The sequence below is a fragment of the Thalassophryne amazonica genome, chromosome 3, assembly GCF_902500255.1.
Source record: "Thalassophryne amazonica chromosome 3, fThaAma1.1, whole genome shotgun sequence".
In the NCBI taxonomy this organism is placed as follows: domain Eukaryota; kingdom Metazoa; phylum Chordata; class Actinopteri; order Batrachoidiformes; family Batrachoididae; genus Thalassophryne; species Thalassophryne amazonica.
The window spans coordinates 40,806,169-40,824,962 of NC_047105.1; the positions used below are offsets into that span (position 1 = coordinate 40,806,169).

General features: G+C 40.8%; 1 protein-coding gene across 1 annotated transcript in view; it reads right to left on the bottom strand.

Moving 5' to 3' along the window:
- wnt2ba (wingless-type MMTV integration site family, member 2Ba) overlaps positions 1 to 15,653 on the bottom strand; it is a 48,529-nt gene extending 32,876 nt beyond the window's left edge. The window contains exons 1-2 of the mRNA XM_034166086.1: positions 15,180 to 15,653; positions 2,256 to 2,476 (exon numbers count right to left, since the gene is read on the bottom strand). Of these exons, the coding sequence (XP_034021977.1) occupies positions 2,256 to 2,476; positions 15,180 to 15,319 (361 nt within the window). The 5' untranslated portion in view covers positions 15,320 to 15,653. The remainder of the gene's footprint in view (positions 1 to 2,255; positions 2,477 to 15,179) is intronic.
- Positions 15,654 to 18,794: the final 3,141 nt, after the last annotated feature.

Sequence of the window (18,794 nt, forward strand, 5' to 3'; positions counted from 1 at the left end):
CGAACCAGGACATGACGAGGTTTGAGTCATACATCAATGAATGACCGCTAGGGAGAGAGAATAGCTGGAGGTGGACTATTTCTGTATTTGAGAGCCACTGTTGTTACCTAAAATCTCTTTGTAACCAGCTGACAGACTGTAAGGGTTTGGCAGAGGACACCAGTCCCTCGTTGGCAACTAGGTCTCACAACCATAAAGTAAGATGGGAAGCTCCAGGACCCTAAACACTTGGACATTTGTTCTTCTGCAAAGATATAGGCATCACCCAAACACCTCTGGACAGCAACCTCATGACTCCATAAGCATACACACACATAAGGTGTCAAAATCCAACCCCTTGTCCGTGTCGTAACACCTGGATAACGGATCAAGTAGGGGATTGCCTGTTGGATTAAAATATGGTGGGGACCTTGTGTGCCCTGTGGTCACCATGGTAACCATGAAGGCCCAACAGGAACACTGAACATGAGATGGCTACTGGGGCTCTGGAAACAAGAAGTCTTCAACGGTGGATAAGGTGGAGGAGATGATGGCTTGTAACCCAACTGTCGTGAAGGTGGATGAAGGCTGCAGCAGGTCCTTAGACCCCAATCATGTGGAATTTCCCAGCCATCAGATGAGGCTAAGGTGTTTGTCAGCATGCAATGGCATCCCCACGTGAAAAACAAACCCACGCACAGTTGTCTCTAGATTGATCCTGGAAGTACTGTAGATATCCTGTCTAGGAATGAGATGATCTTCCTCGCCACAACAAACCACACATAATGGAAAGAATATGTAAAGTCCCGTGCCCTTGCTTTCAAAACAGAACGTTCAAAGTTCAAGACCACCTGTGTCTTTTTGTCATGTATATATGGAGCCATTTCAGGAAGGGCAACCAACATAAAATGTGCCAAATCAAGATGCCCATCCATGATCCAAGATCTGCTGTTGCTCCCCAGTGCATAAAAAAGCCAAATGAAATTTCTGTTTTAATTATTTTATTTTATTGTTCGTATTTGTTTCCAATCAGTTTCATGGTACTATGATGCGCATTCCTGTGCGCAGCAGTTACGCCTGTCGTGAACCTGTGATATGGGGGCTACCAGACTGTTGCATCCCATAGACCAGGTATTTACTGGAGCAAATGCTTTCAGGTGCCAGATGATACCAACACACCAGCACTGTACCCAACCACACTTCGTTTTTATACCAACATGCCCATGAACTCACAATTGAAAGAACATAGGCCCTGGACATGAAAATGACAAAGTTGTTGAATGTAAAGTAGGAACGATGCTTGTGTTGCACTTTGCCTTGTTTTGCACCAGGTGGAAAGGGGCTCACTGATTACTAAGCAACAGTGATATGGAGATTTCATTGGAGTCAACATTCCTAAAAGGTGTTTCTGATCATTTATGAAAAATAACAAATTTCATTGGATCAGAGAGAGACCTGAGGTTGCTTTAGTGCGTCGAAGTGCAAATTTTATTAACTGAGCCTTTATTTACATATAGTTCAAACATTTTAAATTAGTACCGTATTTCGATATTCTAATGTTTCTATATTCTGAAAGGTTGTCGTTCTTTCAAAAGGGTTTACTGCAATATCAGCTTCATAAAATGGTTTTTGAATAATAATATTATATTAAAATGATTTCTAACAAAAACAATCATCCAAAATCTTAATTTTCTCCATTATATTCCAGACAGCAGGACCACAGCAATCAGTCCATTTATGGTGGAAGGGCAGATGAGAGGTAACACGTCCGCTGTAACACCACAGTTCAGCCGGCTCTCACATTTTAATTCGCACAGATGGCAGCTTTCTCAGCCACCGCACTCTGTTTTCTTTTCACAGGAGAGGAGATTTTGTGGGTTATTTGGTCTGGCTTTCCCACCCACCTCCTGTCCTCATTCCTGCTCACACAACGAAGCAGAACACAGGCGAGTAAAGCTTTGTCTGGCTGCCAGAAACATCTACCCAAATATTTACATCTCCTATTACTGTTTATACGTCACCAGTGTGGATCTCTCAATCTGCTACTTGTTTTCAGAGAACATCCACTTTCCCAATCTCTTCTCATAGAAGAGATTGGGAAAGTAAAACCACCAGAGAAGGTAAAACCAAGCTGCTTCTCTCCGCCTTCTGGGGCAAAGTTGAGAGGAGGAAATCAGACAGTTGTGACTTCTACGTTTTTGCGCGGCGGACACGCGAGGATGATTATGTCAAGACATAACATCCACACAGATAGAAGGCCTAGCGGTGGCACTCACTGCGGAGCATGACCCTGCCGAACACGGTGTGGTCCCGCTCCAGCGTGCTGCAGTTCCACCTGTGATGCCTGAACTGGTGCTGGCATTCTCGGATCCACTCCTTAGCGCCTTCGCCGATGGACTGCATCAGATCCGGGTGCCGCTGGCAGAGCTGCCGCTGCTTGTTCACCAGACCAGGGATGTTGTCACAGATGACCCGGGCTCCCAGCGCTCCGATATACCTGTGGGTGACGTGGACACAGTGTTGTCAGTGCAATGATCTGTTTTTTGACAACACACAACAGAATGCTGATGATAAATCAGAAAATTCTGGAATCCCAATCCAAGTACACAGACTCATCTCAGTTAAGTGTTCGTGTAGCACAGTGATTCTCAAAGTGTGGTCCACTGCAGGTGGACCATGTGAAGTCATTAAAACTTAATCAATTAAAAGGTCCTCAATTTTCAGTTTTATAAAAAGGTTAAAATTAGACAAAAATGAGTTGGTCTGACTGTAGGTGGCCCTGTGATAGACCCGCGGCCTGTCCGGGGTTCACCCCACCTCTCACCCAGTGACTCCCAGGATAGGCACGAGAACCCGTGAAGCTTAACTTGACTGTTGCCTCGCAGCAAGTGGGTCATGGGTTCACTTTCCACCGAGTCTTTTCTGTGTGTAATTTGTATGTTCTCCCTGTGTTTGCGTTGGTTGCGAGTCTCCTTCAGGTGCTCCGGCTTCCTCCCACTTCCAAAAACATGCAGGTAAGTTGAATTGGAAACTTCTTAAATTGACCACAGGTGTGAGTTGGAGTGTAAATGTGTTTGTCTCTCTATATACAGTTGTGCTCCAAAGTTTACATACCCTGGCAGAATTTATTTATTTATTTTGGCCATTTTTTTTAGAGAATATGAATGAATGCCACTGAATATTTATTTACATCAGTTATGAAGAAATTCAAACACTGTGGCACTCTATGGTAAATCTGCATGGAGCAGACAGTTGTCAAAAACTGAGTGACTGTGCAAGAAGGAGAAGAGTGAGGAAAGCCACCAAGACACCCAGACAACCCAGACGAAGTTATAGGCTCATGTGGCTGTGATTGGAGAAATTGTTCGCAGTGCAAATTCTGCATTTTGCATCACTGCTCTTAGCTTCATAATGGAGTAGAGCAGAGAAGGATATTCTTTTACCAGAACAGATCAAATCCAGGCTTGCATCTCAGATGTACCTTCTGGCAATTTGCAGCTAATCTTTCAGGTCTTCTTTTTAGGAAAATCCTCCTCTGTACCACTTCATTATGAAGTTATATAACTGGTGATACAAAATGCAAAGAATGGAGATGTCTGTGATTTTTTTTTTTTATCATAGGTACACTTCAACTGTGAGAGACAGAATCTTAAAAAAAAATCCAGAAAATTAGACTATGATTTTTAAATAATTATTTAGGATTTTATTGCATGAAATACACTCAACAAAAATATAAACGCAACACTTTTCGTTTCGCTCCCATTTTGTATGAGATGAACTAAAACTTTTTCCACATACACAATATCACCATTTTCCTCAAATATTCTTCACAAACCAGTCTAAATCTGTGATGGTGAGCACTTCTCCTTTGCTGAGATAATCCATCCCACCTCACAGGTGTGCCATATCAAGATGCTGATTAGACACCATGATTAGTGCACAGGTGTGCCTTAGACTGTCCACACTAAAAGGCCACTCTGAAAGGTGCAGTTTTATCACACAGCACAATGCCACAGATGTCGCAAGATTTGAGGGAGCGTGCAATTGGCATGCTGACAGCAGGAATGTCAACCAGAGCTGTTGCTCGTGTATTGAATGTTCATTTCTCTACCATAAGCCGTCTCCAAAGGCGTTTCAGAGAATTTGGCAGTACATCCAACCAGCCTCACAACCACAGACCACGTGTAACCACACCAGCCCAGGACCTCTACATCCAGCATGTTCACCTCCAAGATCGTCTGAGACCAGCCACTCGGACAGCTGCTGAAACAATCGGTTTGCATAACCAAAGAATTTCTGCACAAACTGTCAGAAACCGTCTCAGGGAAGCTCATCTGCATGCTCGTCGTCCTCATCGGGGTCTCGACCTGACTCCAGTTCGTTGTCGTAACCGACTTGAGTGGGCAAATGCTCACATTCGCTGGCGTTTGGCACATTGGAGAGGTGTTCTCTTCACGGATGAATCCCGGTTCACACTGTTCAGGGCAGATGGCAGACAGCGTGAGTGGCGTCGTATGGGTGAGTGGTTTTCTGATATCAATGTTGTGGATCGAGTGGCCCATGGTGGCGGTGGGGTTATGGTATGGGCAGGCGTCTGTAATGGATGAAAAACACAGGTGCATTTTATTGATGGCATTTTGAATGCACAGAGATACCGTGACGAGATCCTGAGGCCCATTGTTGTGCCATACATCCAAGAACATCACCTCATGTTGCAGCAGGATAATGCACGGCCCCATGTTGCAAGGATCTGTACACAATTCTTGGAAGCTGAAAATGTCCCAGTTCTTGCATGGCCGGCATACTCACCGGACATGTCACCCATTAAGCATGTTTGGGATGCTCTGGACTGGCGTATACGACAGCGTGTACCAGTTCCTGCCAATATCCAGCAACTTCGCACAGCCATTGAAGAGGAGTGGACCAACATTCCACAGGCAACAATTGACAACCTGATCAACTCTATGCGAAGGAGATGTGTTGCACTGCATGAGGCAAATGGTGGTCACACCAGATACTGACTGTTATCCCCCCCAGTAAAACAAAACTGCACCTTTCAGAGTGGCCTTTTATTGTGGGCAGTCTAAGGCACACCTGTGCACTAATCATGGTGTCTAATCACCATCTTGATATGGCACACCTGTGAGGTGGGATGGATTATCTCAGCAAAGGAGAAATGCTCACTATCACAGATTTAGACTGGTTTGTGAACAATATTTGAGGGGAAATGGTGATATTGTGTATGTGGAAAAAGTTTTAGATCTTTGAGTTCATCTCATACAAAATGGGAGCAAAACCAAAAGTGTTGCGTTTATATTTTTGTTGAGTGTAAGTATTTGACCCCCTACCAACCAACAAGAATTCTGGCTCTCATAGACCTGTTAATTTATCTTTAAGAAGCCCTCTTATTCTGCACTCTTTACTTGTATTAATTGCACCTGTTTGAACTTGTTACCTGTATAAAAGACACCTGTTCACACACTCAATCAATCACACTCCAACCTGTCCACCATAGCCAAGACCAAAGAGCTGTCTAAGGACACCAGGGACAAAACTGGAGATCTGCACAAGGCTGGGATGGACTACAGGACAATAGGCAAGCAGCTTGGTGAGAAGACAACAACTATTGGCGTAATTATTCGAAAATGGAAGGGACACAAGATGACTTTCAATCTTCCTCAGTCTGAGGCACCATGCAAGATTTCGCCTCATGTGGTAAGGATGATTCTGAGAAAGCCCAGAACTACACGGGAGGACCTGGTCAACAACTTGAAGAGAGCCAGCCCATGTCCAGGCCCGTATGAAGTTCACCTGTGACCATCTGGATGATCCAGAGGATGCATGGGAGATGGTCATGTGGTCAGATTAGACAAAAATTGAGCTTTTTGGTATCAACTCTACTCGCTGTGTTTGAAGAATGAGAATAACCCCAAGAACATTGTCCCAACCGTGAACCATGGGGGTGGAAACATAATTTTGGGGGGTGCTCTTCTACAAAGGGGACAGGATGACTGCACCGTATTGATGGATGGGGACATGTACGAGGTCTGTTAGAAAAGTATCCGACCTTTTTATTTTTTCAAAAAAACGTATGGATTTGAATCACGTGTGATTGCATCAGACAAGCTTGAACCTTCGTGCGCATGCGTGAGTTTTTTCACGCCTGTTGGTTGCGTCATTCGCCTGTGAGCAGGCTTTGTGTGAGCACTGGTCCACCCTCTCGTCGTTTTTTTATTGCGAATAAATGTCTGAACGATTTGGAGCTTTGCTGCATCAATTTTTTTTCCAGAAACTGTGAGAGACCTCCAGGTGGACACTGTTCGGAAAATTAATATGGCTTTCAGGGACGATTTTATGGGGATTATACAGATTAAGGAGTGTTACTGCCACTTTAAGGACGGCCCACAACTGCTGAGAGCGCGGCGCACTCCCAGCGCCGATTGACAGGCTCAGACCCCACTGAAACAACCAGATCATTTCCAATGTGAAGGCTTTGTTGATCCGGGACCTCATCTGACTTTCACAAAAAGGCAGAAGTCGTGGATATCAGCACTTTTTCGGCACATTCCACTGTTACAGGAGTTTTTTTCACAGAAAGAAAAGCAGAGGGACGCGCCACGGAGCCGTTCATTACGCGGCATAAAACCACCTCTGTGTTGGTCTCACAGGACGGCTTTCAGGTGGATTTCAGATGGATTCCGGTTACTTTTCAGTCGTGTGATTATCCGACTGTGATTGTGCATGAGCTGGACATGCCCGAACATGTCCTGGAAGGCTTCATCACGGCGTTGCTTTGCGCCGTGCAGCTCCACCGCGACACGCGGAACTCCTCCGCACGTCTGTCCTAATGTGCTGATGTCCACGTCTTTTCACAATTCCTGTGCTAGTCAGACGATATACGGGATCAAGACAGTATCCAGTTTAGAAATGAACGGCACATTCCACTGTTACAGGAGTTTTTGTCATGGAAAGAGGAGTGGAATTCCGCGCATGACAATGACCCCAAACAGGGCAATTAAGGAGGGGGCTCCGTAAGAAGCATTTCAAGGTTCTGGAGTTGCCTGGCCAGTCTCCAGACCTGAACTCAATAGAAAATCTTTGGAGGGAGCTGAAACTCCAAACCTGAAAGATTTGGAGATCTGTAAGGGGGAGTGGTTGCAGTGTGCAAACTTGGTCAAGAACTACAGGAAACATCTGACCTCTGTAATTACAAACAAAGGTTTCTGTACCAAATATTAAAGTCTGTTTATTTTATTGTATCAAATACTTATTTCATGCAATAAAATGCTAATTAATTATTTAAAAATCATACAATATGATTTTCAGATTTTTTTTTTTTTTTTTTTAGATTCTGTCTCTCACAGTTGAAGTGAACCTATGATAAAAATTACAGACCTCTCCATTCTTTGTACGTGGAAAAACTTGCAAAATCGAAAATGGATCAAATACTTATATGTCTCACTGTGTGTGTGTGTGTGTGTGTGTGTGTGTGTGTGTGTGTGTGTGTGTGTGTGTGTGTGTGTGTGTGTGTGTGTGTGTGTATACACACACACTCACACACACACACCAAAATTAACACTACAGGCCCACCTGTCATCACCACCCCCACTCCACAACAAAAAAGCAAAGAAAGTAAACCAACCCTCAAGTGAACAGGATGCTGTTCGTCCACTATATACATATTGGATCTGTGATTACATCATCACTTAATGTAGCAGTTTTTAGTTATATTTCAAAGAGCCAAAAGCAACTTCTGGTGAGATTTTATTTTGCAACACTGGGCATGAATGAATAAGCAGTTCAGATGATGTATGCCACAGGAATCTAAAATGAGATGTTTCAAGCCAACATTCTGCTCATATCTCTTGGGGTTCCCACATGCACAGTCACAGGTATGTGCAATGATGAGCATGCAGATATTCCTACAGGAAACTGTCTCATGGACATGGACTCTTGACAGCCTACTAACCTGCAAAAGAAAATGATAATTGCAATTGGTGTGAGCAGATGTGATTACAGTAACCATAGTTACTGCAGTTACTATTCGGCTGCAAATGGTGTGAACCAAAAATATTTCATGTTTTGTGTTGTTCTGGGAGGTGATGGTCTAGTGATTAAGGTGTTGGGCTTGAGACCAGAAGATTCTTGGTTCAAATCCCAGCCTGACTAGAAAATCACAAAGGGCTCTTGGACAAGGTCTTTAATCCCCTATTGCTCCCGGTGTGTAGTGAGCACCTTGTATGGCAGCACCCTCACATCGGGGTGAATGTGAGGCATTATTTGTAAAGCACTTTGAGCATCTGATGCAGATGGAAAAGTGCTATATAAATGCAATCCATTTCCCATTTATTTGTTATCTTAATTTCATTGAATATTTATGTATATATCATTTCTACATTGCAAGGCCAGCAGCACATTTCAAAAAAGTTGGGACAGGAGCAGTTTAAGGCTAATAATGGGGTAAAATAAGCAATATTATTTCAAACATGTATTGTCAACAGGTAACTGTCATTGGAATTTGCCAGAAAACCAATATCCACAAAGGCAGAGTCTTTGAAAAGCAATGATAGACAGGGGTTCTCCAGTTTGTCAACAAATGCTTGAGAAATTTCTCGAAATGTTTAAAAACAAAGTTCCTCAAAGAAATATTGGAAGTGAATTGCATATTTGTCCCTGTAAACTACATAATATCATTAAACAATTCAAGGAGTCTGTTCAAGAACACCTGTGACTCTGATATGTTAAACAGCACTATGTCAAGAATTGTCATTCATCAATAGCTGATATAACCATATGGGCAACTGATTACTTTGGGGAAATCTTTGTCAAGCACTGTAATATGGAGTTACATTCACAGGTGCAACTTAAAACAAATCTGTTTAAAAAAAAGAAGCCTCATGTTAACCTTGTCCAGAAGCAGCACTGACTTCTGTAGGTTGGACCATCACACAGTGGAAAAGTGTATTCTTAGATAAGTCAGTATTCCAGATCTTTTTCTAGAAGAAATTGGCACCATGTGCTCTGGACCAAAGAGTAAAAGAACCATCAGACTATTAACTGCATAAAGTCCAAAAGCCAGGGTCTGTCTTGGTTTGGGGTTGTGTCAGTGCTCTTGACAAAGATAGTTTACACTTCTGTGATGGCAGCATTAATGCAGAAAAATACATTGAGATTTTAAAGCAGCATATGAACTGTTCATATGTAAAATCCTATCAGTTCACAACCACACATTTTTAGTTGAGGCCAACTATCAGTGTGCAAAGCATTAAAGAATTTAAACCTACCATTTTCAATTTATTTTTGGAAATCTGTGCATTTTCTGGTGCATTTTTCTTTCAATTCACATTTTAAAACTGTGTTTTCCTCCATTAACAAAAATAACTTATTGGGTTTTGTATCTGAACCCTTCACATGGTGCCTTCAACATGGCATTTTTAGCAGGGACGTCCATTTTTCAAAAACACAATGCAAAACTACATTCTGCATACATTACAAAAGGCGTGGCTACAGAAGAAGAGGGTGTGATTACTGGACTGGCCTGCCTGCAGTCCAGACCTGTCCCTAATAGAGAATGTGTGAAGAATTTTGAAATGGAAAAATGCAACGATGACCCCGTTCTGTTGCACACATGAAGACATGTTTGCAGAAGGAATTGGACAAAAATGGCACTTGAAACACTTTATCGTTTGCATCCTCAATGCCATAATTCCTTAGGAATGGCAACATTATAAAGCAGTAAATGCTTTAGCATCCCAATTTTTTTTTTTTTTTTTTTTTGGAATATACTGCCAGCCTTAAATGCGAGCAGGGGTGGTGGCCATGTGGTTAATGCACTTGGTTTCAGTGCGTAAGCTTCCCGGTTCAAATCCCACCCCTGTAACATTTCTCCACGTAATGTGGAGTTGCGTCAAGAAGGGCATCCGGCGTAAAACTTGTGCCAATTCAACATGCAGGTCCACCTTGTATCTGCTGTGGCGACCCCGAGTGCAAACAAGGGAGCAGCCGAAGGAACTTACTATTGCCAGTCTTAAATGCAGTAAGGGATGTATATTTGTTGAACCGAAATGCTTGTGGTGGTGATTGTTATTTGGCTGCTTCCACATGCTTGGAACCACCACAGTAGGTTGAGGATGGATTTGTGATGGGATTTGGCAGGTTTTATGCCAAATTCCTTTCCTGGTGCAACTCCAGTTCTACATGAAGAAACACACAGCCAGTTGTGTTCCCAAGCTGTAGCCCAAACAAGTACCACTCAGGACCTACTCTGCTTCACTTCTGAGATCTGAGAGGATCAGGTGCAGACAGAGTAGGACGGCAGTGCAGAGATTTAGAAAGGATATTCTTATTAAATTCCTCAAGTTCAGTGAAAAGTGTCTCTCCCTCTGTGATGAGCTTTCCTGCTCTATTCAGACGTAATATTTTTGGGGCAGCACTTAAAAAAGTGGATCACGCGGTGCAGCGTGGTGACACCGGGGGGGGGGGGGTCTTCTGGAAACGTTGTTATGAACAGAATGTGAGAAAAGTTTTCTATAGCACAAGTGAGTGTCCTTAGAGGAACCATATGATGGCCTCTAAGCCAGCACGCTCCACTCGCCATCCGGATATCATTATAGCTCCTAATCGCAGCCACATTTGTCGCCTGGCCACCAAGACAGAAACAGATGTAGCAGGCAGTTTCCACTCCTCTTATGGCCATCCTGCTGCCATTCGAACTATCTGCCTGAGCAGTAAAGCAAAGCAGAGGCGCTGCTTTAGTTTATTGTGTGCTGCGCATGTCGGCTGTGCCAAAAGGCCCCGACCGTCTCCGATGAGGACACACACATCGAAAGCGAGCGTGCGGCAAGACACATGGGATCTATCTGAATTATTGCAACAGTTATAAATAGGCCTTAACCATACAAACACAGATTAAAGGAGCGTTCATCATCCGGAGACAAAGCTGCCAAGCCTCTTTCGTCCTCTCCTCCTTCTCTGTGTGTGTCTTTATCTAGATTTTGTCAGTGATTTAATCACACTTTATTCCGTATGTATTTGCATAAAACGGCGCCGGGATTAGAGGATGCCCAGTTGGATAACATAAGCTTTTTTGCTGTCTTGTGAAATTACACTTCATAATATTATTCTCTATGATTAGCAAGACATTGCATAAGATTAAAGGAGTCAGTCATTCTATGAGCGGGTCAACAAAATTTCTAGAAGTAATTCTGTAAAAACTAATCAGCACTGAAATTTTGGGTTCTGATAAAAACATGCAAGGAACAGTGTCCCTCCTCTTTTGGACCATGTTGGAATCTTCTAACATGCGTAATGAGCATAAGATTAAATAAATATAACGCAATTCTACAATATCCTCTGCCATCTGAGTGTTGTGCTCTTTATAATTTGCAGTTGTTTAATTAATTATTAAGATCCTATTGTCTTACATACAGTTTGTACATGTTCAATAAAGCCCCTCTATCGATCAATCAACCAGAAACAATATTTATGTTTTAAGAATGGAAGTTGTGCAAATCAAGGAATATTTGTAGATCACCCACTGTGCAAAAATAGTGTTTTCAGTTTTAGAAGTGTTTATTTCTCGCTGTCTTTTACATAATATATTACACAGAAGATATGTTTACACATAAACGAAACAGAGTTTTGCAGCTAGCTACCAGCCTGTGATGTCACCATGCTAATGTCCATAAAATGTCTTGTAAATAAATTCAGAGGTGTTTTAGGTTCCAAAAACAGCGTTGTCAGTTTTAGAAGTGTTTATTTCTTGCTAGCTTTTATATAATATATGCAAAAGATGTACATAAACACACAAAGCAAAGTGATTTTTAGAGACACCAGCCACTGACGTCATGGTGCAGCTCTACTCAGATTGTCTGACACACGCACCACTCAAAAACAAAAGTGAACAGATTGAAACAGAATGTGACTTTTTAACCTCTTAAAATATCCCTTAAAATAGGTCAAGGTTAGCCAGATTTGAACTTGTCCAAGTCTGTGTCCCAAGAATGTTCCCTATAATTTGAAGACACTGGAAGTAATATGACTGGACTATTGCTGAGCACAGATGGACGGGAGGGATGGATGAGCACACACAAAGCCTTTGCGATACCCGATGGCCATATTTGATGGCCTTGGGTAAAAACAGACAGGACATGTTGCTAAATCATGGGAACTTCCCACTAGTCCTAAGGTCCACTGGTCCTAGTCCTAGTCTTAGGGCCCACTAGTCCTAGGGACCACTAGTCCTAGTCCTAGGGTCTGCTAGTCCTAGTCTGAGTCTTAGGGTCCACGAGTCCTAGGGTCCACTGGTCCTAGTCCTAGTCTTAGGCTCCACTAGTCCTAGTTAGGATTAGGGTGAACTTTAAAATCAGTTTGAGGTTGTAATATACACCATCAAATAATATAGAGGTTAGTACCAGTGGACCCTAGGACTGGAACTAGTGGATCCTAGAAGTAGTGGTTTCTCCCCCTAATTCACAGGTCCTGGTATTGTGGAGGTGTATGTGTATATCCATCAAAACAGATGCTGTGCAAAGGATGAACTGGACAAAAAAAAAAAAAAACTGAATTCGGAGTGCATCACTCAGCCTCAATAGATATGAAAGTAAATGTGATGTGACACCACTCCGTTCAGGTGGGTGGGATGGGGACGGGAACCCTCCTGCATGTTTTCCTCCTTTTAGAGAAACCATCAAGGAGCATTTATTCATGCACCAGCGCCTGCACCTGCCACTTACTAAGGGCAAGACTGATGGATAGGGGAGATTCCACAGCGTGTCATTAATCTCCATAAGCACATCACGTGTTGCCGTGCATGACTTTTCACTGACACCAACGTAGCACATTCACAAGGAAAAGCTGGAACTCTTTAGAAAGTCATGACATTTACACGTCAATATAAAGGATAAAGGTTTTTATAGAAGCTGCTGTTTTCTTTGATACCCGACAGATTCCAGCTGATTGGTACTTTGAGCTGCACTGGCCACTGCGACCTGCCTGAACAAGCCCAGACATGTTCCACTGTGCCAGCATCCCTAACATGAAAAAAAGACTCATCGGATGAATTCAATTGTATACATGATTTACATCCAATAAATATACAGTATGTAGCTGTAACTCAAGGTACATCCATTAAATAGTTCATTCATTTGAGTTTTGTCAAATGTAGCCCCGTATTTTATTAATTCACTTTTTTATTTATTTATTGTTTTGTTGTTGTTGTTTTTGCTTATCTATGCTGGGGTCACGATGACATATTTATTGGATAGAAATCCTGCCCAAAGTTGAATTTAGTTCATCCAATCATTTTTTTTCCAGACTAACTGCAAATTATGACATGAAAAGATATCAAAATGATCCACAACAGGAGGTTGAGTGGTCCACACCGGTGCCTACCACAACCCAAAGGTTCAGAGCTGAATATGCAGTTGGTTTAACAAAGTTACTGATGGAAATTTTGGGGACTCAGTTGCTCAGTGATGCACTGAATGACTCCATTAATCATAGATCTGCTCTGCTGGCCACAGTGAAAAAGTAGAAGACATTCAGAGAGAGCATACCTCCAAAACAAAAGGTCCACATATTACTTAAAAATGATTCTGGATCTAAAATATGTTCCAGATCAACTTCAAAACAGCATCTGCTCAAAAAATGTCATCAGCAACCTCTCAACGTTTTGAGTTATTGCCTGTGTGCCAGACATTTTTCTGAATCTCAGTTCCTCCAGAATATAATGATCACCTCCAAAATGTAAGTACTTATTCCCTGGAACATTATCTATCTGCTCACCAAATATCATTGAAATCCATTCATTAATTTTTAAATTAACCTGGTAACAATTGAACCACAAATTACGATGAAAACGTTACCTCCTTGGAAGTGTTCAGTTGTGATTGTTTCATTTAATTGTTATTGTTTCATTGACAACAGCAACTTAGTATCAGCCTGCCTACAACCGTTTATTTTCATCATTTATTAAAATTTAGTGTATAAAACATCGGAATTTGTTGTTCCTTCACATTACTTACTTTACACAACCAGCAGTTTCATGTCAATTGGGTAGTTTGTCTCAAATTTAGTCAATTTAATGCCAGTTTAATCAATTAGTTAATCAATCAAATTTTACTTTAAAAGCACTTTTAAGAAGATATTGCATACAAAGTGTTTTGCAGTTTGAAACAGAATCAAAAATCTAAAATGCATAAAGTTGGCATTTGTGGAACAGAAACATCACAAAACTCATTCTGCTGCTGCACTGTTTTGGAAAACCAGTGTCATCTGGAATAAAGTATAAAATGATTTTAAAAGTAGTTTAAATCACAGTTTAAAACCATGTGCCTAGATTAAAATAGGTTTGACATTTTACTTTTTGAACTGGTTCAATTTGAAGGGGGGACTAAATGAGTTAAAAAATTTAAAAGCCGGCCTGCTTTCAAACCAGTTCTGTCTTGAACCATAAAATCCCTTAAAAGCAATTTAAATCACAGTTTGAAACATTTTTGTCACCAAAATAAGACGTGTGACATTTTAATTTTTGAATCAGAGCTGTTTAGGATTTTAAAAAGAAATGATCTAGTTCAAATTTGGTTTAAAACAGTTTTACAAACCAGTTTAGTGTGGTTTAAACTCAATCTTATCTGGATTAAAATATAAACTGATTTATACATTTTAAAACTATGTAGCCCAGTTAAATAAGTTTGACCCTTTATTTATTGAATGAGTGCTGTTTAGGTTAAAACAAACAAACAAAAAAAGAAAGATAAGAAAAAGAAAAGGCACAATGGTTTAAAACCGTTTTAAAAATGATTGAAACCAATTAATAATCAATCTTGCACCAGATGAAAATGAGTGAATTCTCACATTATAGAAGTTGGGAAAAGTCCAAAATTGGGCAGTTTTTCTTCATAAATGAAAAACCATGTGTCAATTTGTTAAAAATAAAGACAATGTCTGATTGATCATTCATCCACTAATAATCCCTAAACATCAGTAATGTGGATCCATGTGTTTGCTGCAGATCTCATCTCGTCCATGGGCTCACTAAACCTTGTTGCTAATATATAACCACGTATTAGAACATTATTATTATTATTATTATTATTATTATTATTATTATTATTATTTGAAATCACTTTATCAGCACGTTCGGGAATCATCCAATTGTTTGGAAGAAGATGATTCCTAGAAGGAAAAAAGTGCCTCACCACCACGATGTGTCCACTCTGGGGGTGAAAATGAGCAAGAGCAGAATAAAATTAATTCTGCAGATGGGTTTGGAGTGTTGGATTGTCTTCGCATTTCTGCTCCCCATCGCCCTGCCGCTGTCTTGGATCACGCCAAACATTTTTGCGCTGCGCAGTCAGGTGTGGAAGTGTCTGAGTGCTCGCCGTCCATCCTGAGAGAGCCGAGTACCAAACGTCCATCAGCCAGCTGCTGACACTTTAATCAGTCTTCAATAACGCCCCATGCTGATTGCTTCATAAATCCATTATGTCTATCCGCTCCGGAGCGCGCGCGCGCGCGCGCTGGATGAGTCGCACCAATATTCCCTTTGAACTCTCTGCAGCTTTTACGCACCAAACTTGGCGCTGAAGCTTCTTGGTATATCTGCGTCATAAGATCCGACTCGCTGTGCGCAAGCAGTGAAATTAGTTTTAAAAAAGTGTGCATGAGAAGGCGCCGAGGATGGAACAGTGTGCGCACCTTTCCTCCTGCGGTCAGGACTGAAGATGCGCACGGCGAAGCGCGCTCCTGTGCGCAAAGCCGCCCGTCAACCCGATTTCCCTCCACCCCCTTTTGTTAGAAAATATGGACAGTGGGGTTTATATTTAGAAAGTAGTCTCTGATGTCTGACATTTAACACATCCAACTTTTTTTTGGAACAAAAAACACCCCTGACGTGAAAAAATGCTTAATTCACTGAGGAACAGCCTGGAATCCAAAAGGACTCTCAAACCTAAGGGAGCTGCTGGGTGTATATTTGTAGCTTGCATAATGCAATTTTCTCTAAATTGTCAAGAATATTATTGTTTTTGATGACACCACCCCCAGGTTTTGGAAATGATGTGACAGACGAGCTCATTTCCAGCAACCTGGAACTTCAGAACCACACATATGTTGGGAAAGAAGTGTTTGCTTTGTCTATATAAATGGACTGCATTTATATAACACTTTTCCATCTGCAGCAACCATAGTCAATTGTCTTCCGGGGGCCAGAGCAGGCGACATCGAAGGAAATTTGAAACTGCTGGCTAAGGCTAAGCGTAAATTTGGTAAGATTGTAATGACACCCGGTTACGCCAATCGGACTCACACGCCATTCCAGCAGGGAGCGATAAATCATAATTATATTAAAAACGTGAGTGAATGATTTTATTTAGCAAGTTTAGTGTAAGTGCATAATATAATTGTAAATATGTTAAAAATGCATGGATGACACAAGAAAGTGAAAATCAAATGACAAAATAGAAGTAATAGTAACATAAATGGTAAATTAACTGCATTTATATAGCCCTTTTCCATCTGCCTCAGATGCTCAAAGCGCTTTAAACTAATGCCTCACATTCACCCCGATGTCAGGTGCTGCTATACAAGGCGCTCACTACACACCAGGAGCAACTAGGGGATTAAAGACCTCACCCAAGGGTCCTAGTGATTTTCTGGTCAGGCTGGGATTTGAAAAAAAGGATCCTCTGGTCTCAAGCCCAACGCTTAACCGCTAAACCATCACCTCCCCTACTAGACTTAGAGTGCCTTAATTGAGAGAGTGGTGCATGACGAGTCAAAAAAATGGTCATGTGACACCTGGTGTCATCTTGGTTCCAAAATAGCGTTCGCTGTTAATCTATCTGCATATAAATCCAGCTATTTTATTTATTTATTTACTGAAAATGATGGGATGTTGTGCATTTGGATGCACAAATAGACACAGCAAGGGCTTCAAGATGTACAGATTCTCTTCAGATCTGAACAGAAGAAAAATTTGGGAAAATAAAGTCAGCTGTGTAGGATGGAAGCCGACTTCATCGTCAAAGTTTTGAGAGCTAAATTTATTGTTCAGTCCCATGTACAGTAAAACTCAACGAAACTGTCATTGTATAAACTGGATATTCGCAGTCACCAGACAAAAAAGTCCCAAAGTTTTTGTATTGTTTTCCATGTAATAAACACAGTAGATAAGGGATTTTGTATAACAGATTTTTCGCTCACATCAGATAAAATGTCCCATCCGATTGTAATGTATTTCCATTAAAAACCCCGAGCAGTCTGGACGTGCACAGTAACAGCGGTACAAATTAAAGTTCAGCGCTCTGACACTCGCTGATTTGAGTAAAGTGGGAACACTTTACTTTACTTTGATTTGGAGGTGATGATTGTAGAAACAAAAGCTTGTTGAGGGTGAAATTAGTCCATAATAAAGCATAATCCAGAGACGGAAAACTTTTAAACTGTCATGCACGTCATTGCATGACACAGAATTACAGCTGTGTAGCTGCATAAATCCAGCTTTAAATTAAATAAGTCATCATAAATTGTAAATTTTATAGCTTAACTATTTTTATATTTATTTTGATAGCACCTGTACCTGGATGTGTTGCTTTATGTGGTTAAATGATTTTAAAAAATGTTGAAAACATAAAAGGTTCATTCAGTAGATCAGCACAGTTGGAACCAAAATGGCGCCATGTTCTGAGTTGATGCTACTCTTTCAATCAAGGCATCCTAACTAGACATCACCTCCCCTATAAAATAATAAAATAATAATAATACTGATAATAATCATAATGTGCATATGATAACAAGAACCTAAACAATTTATAAATAATGTACGTGAACATAACTACATAAACAATTTATGAATACATGAAGACAACAAATTAACATTACGATATGACATAATTAATAGGAAATAATAAAATGGTTGAGTTCCTCTTCTAAAAATTGTTGAGGTCTAAGGTTCTAAAAACATTCTGGACTCGCACGCCATTCAAACTCATTATACAAGCTTTGCTTAATTTATTACCACCCCTATTTTATAAACACTACCCAGTCTAGAGCCAGTGGATCCCCACAGGCAATACACTGTGTGTGTGTGTGTGCATATATATATATATATGTATGTATGTATATATATATATATATGTGTGTGTGTGTGTGTGTGTGTGTGTGTGTGTGTGTGTGTATACAGAGTACTGTGCAAAAGTTTTATGCATCCCAGAGTTATAAAAGTAGCGTTTGATACCCCTCCCCTCCACCCACTTTTTACTGGCATGTCAACATAACACCAGTTCCAACAAATGTGAATATGTGAACTATATCGTTTACTCCAAAATAATAATTCCTTTGCAAGTGTACTGCCCAGTAGAATACTACATACACACTGCTACAAAGGATCATGAAATATTAAAATGACTGTAAAACATAACTGGTCATACTTTGAGTCCTGTTTGTCTTAAAATAGCTTTTTGTGGTCCTGCAGCTTATACTATTGTGCATTTTATATACCGAAAAATCACACGTAAATAGAAGCCAATTTTCAATATCGATTATCATTAAAGTTGAAATTATAACAAATAAGATTTATTTATGAATATTTATCAGGATTTCATAATTTTAATGCTTTTATTATTATTAAATGTGCCAGAAATATTTGCACAGTACTGTATATAAAACGTGTGTGCGGGAGAAGCCAAACACGTGAATATCTACTACTATAAGCACCATGTTTGTTGTCACGTCCCACAGCAGACTACATTCAAGGTTCTTGAAATGGAGCAATATCTCTACCTTGTGGACAGTTACCATTAATCCAGGTACAA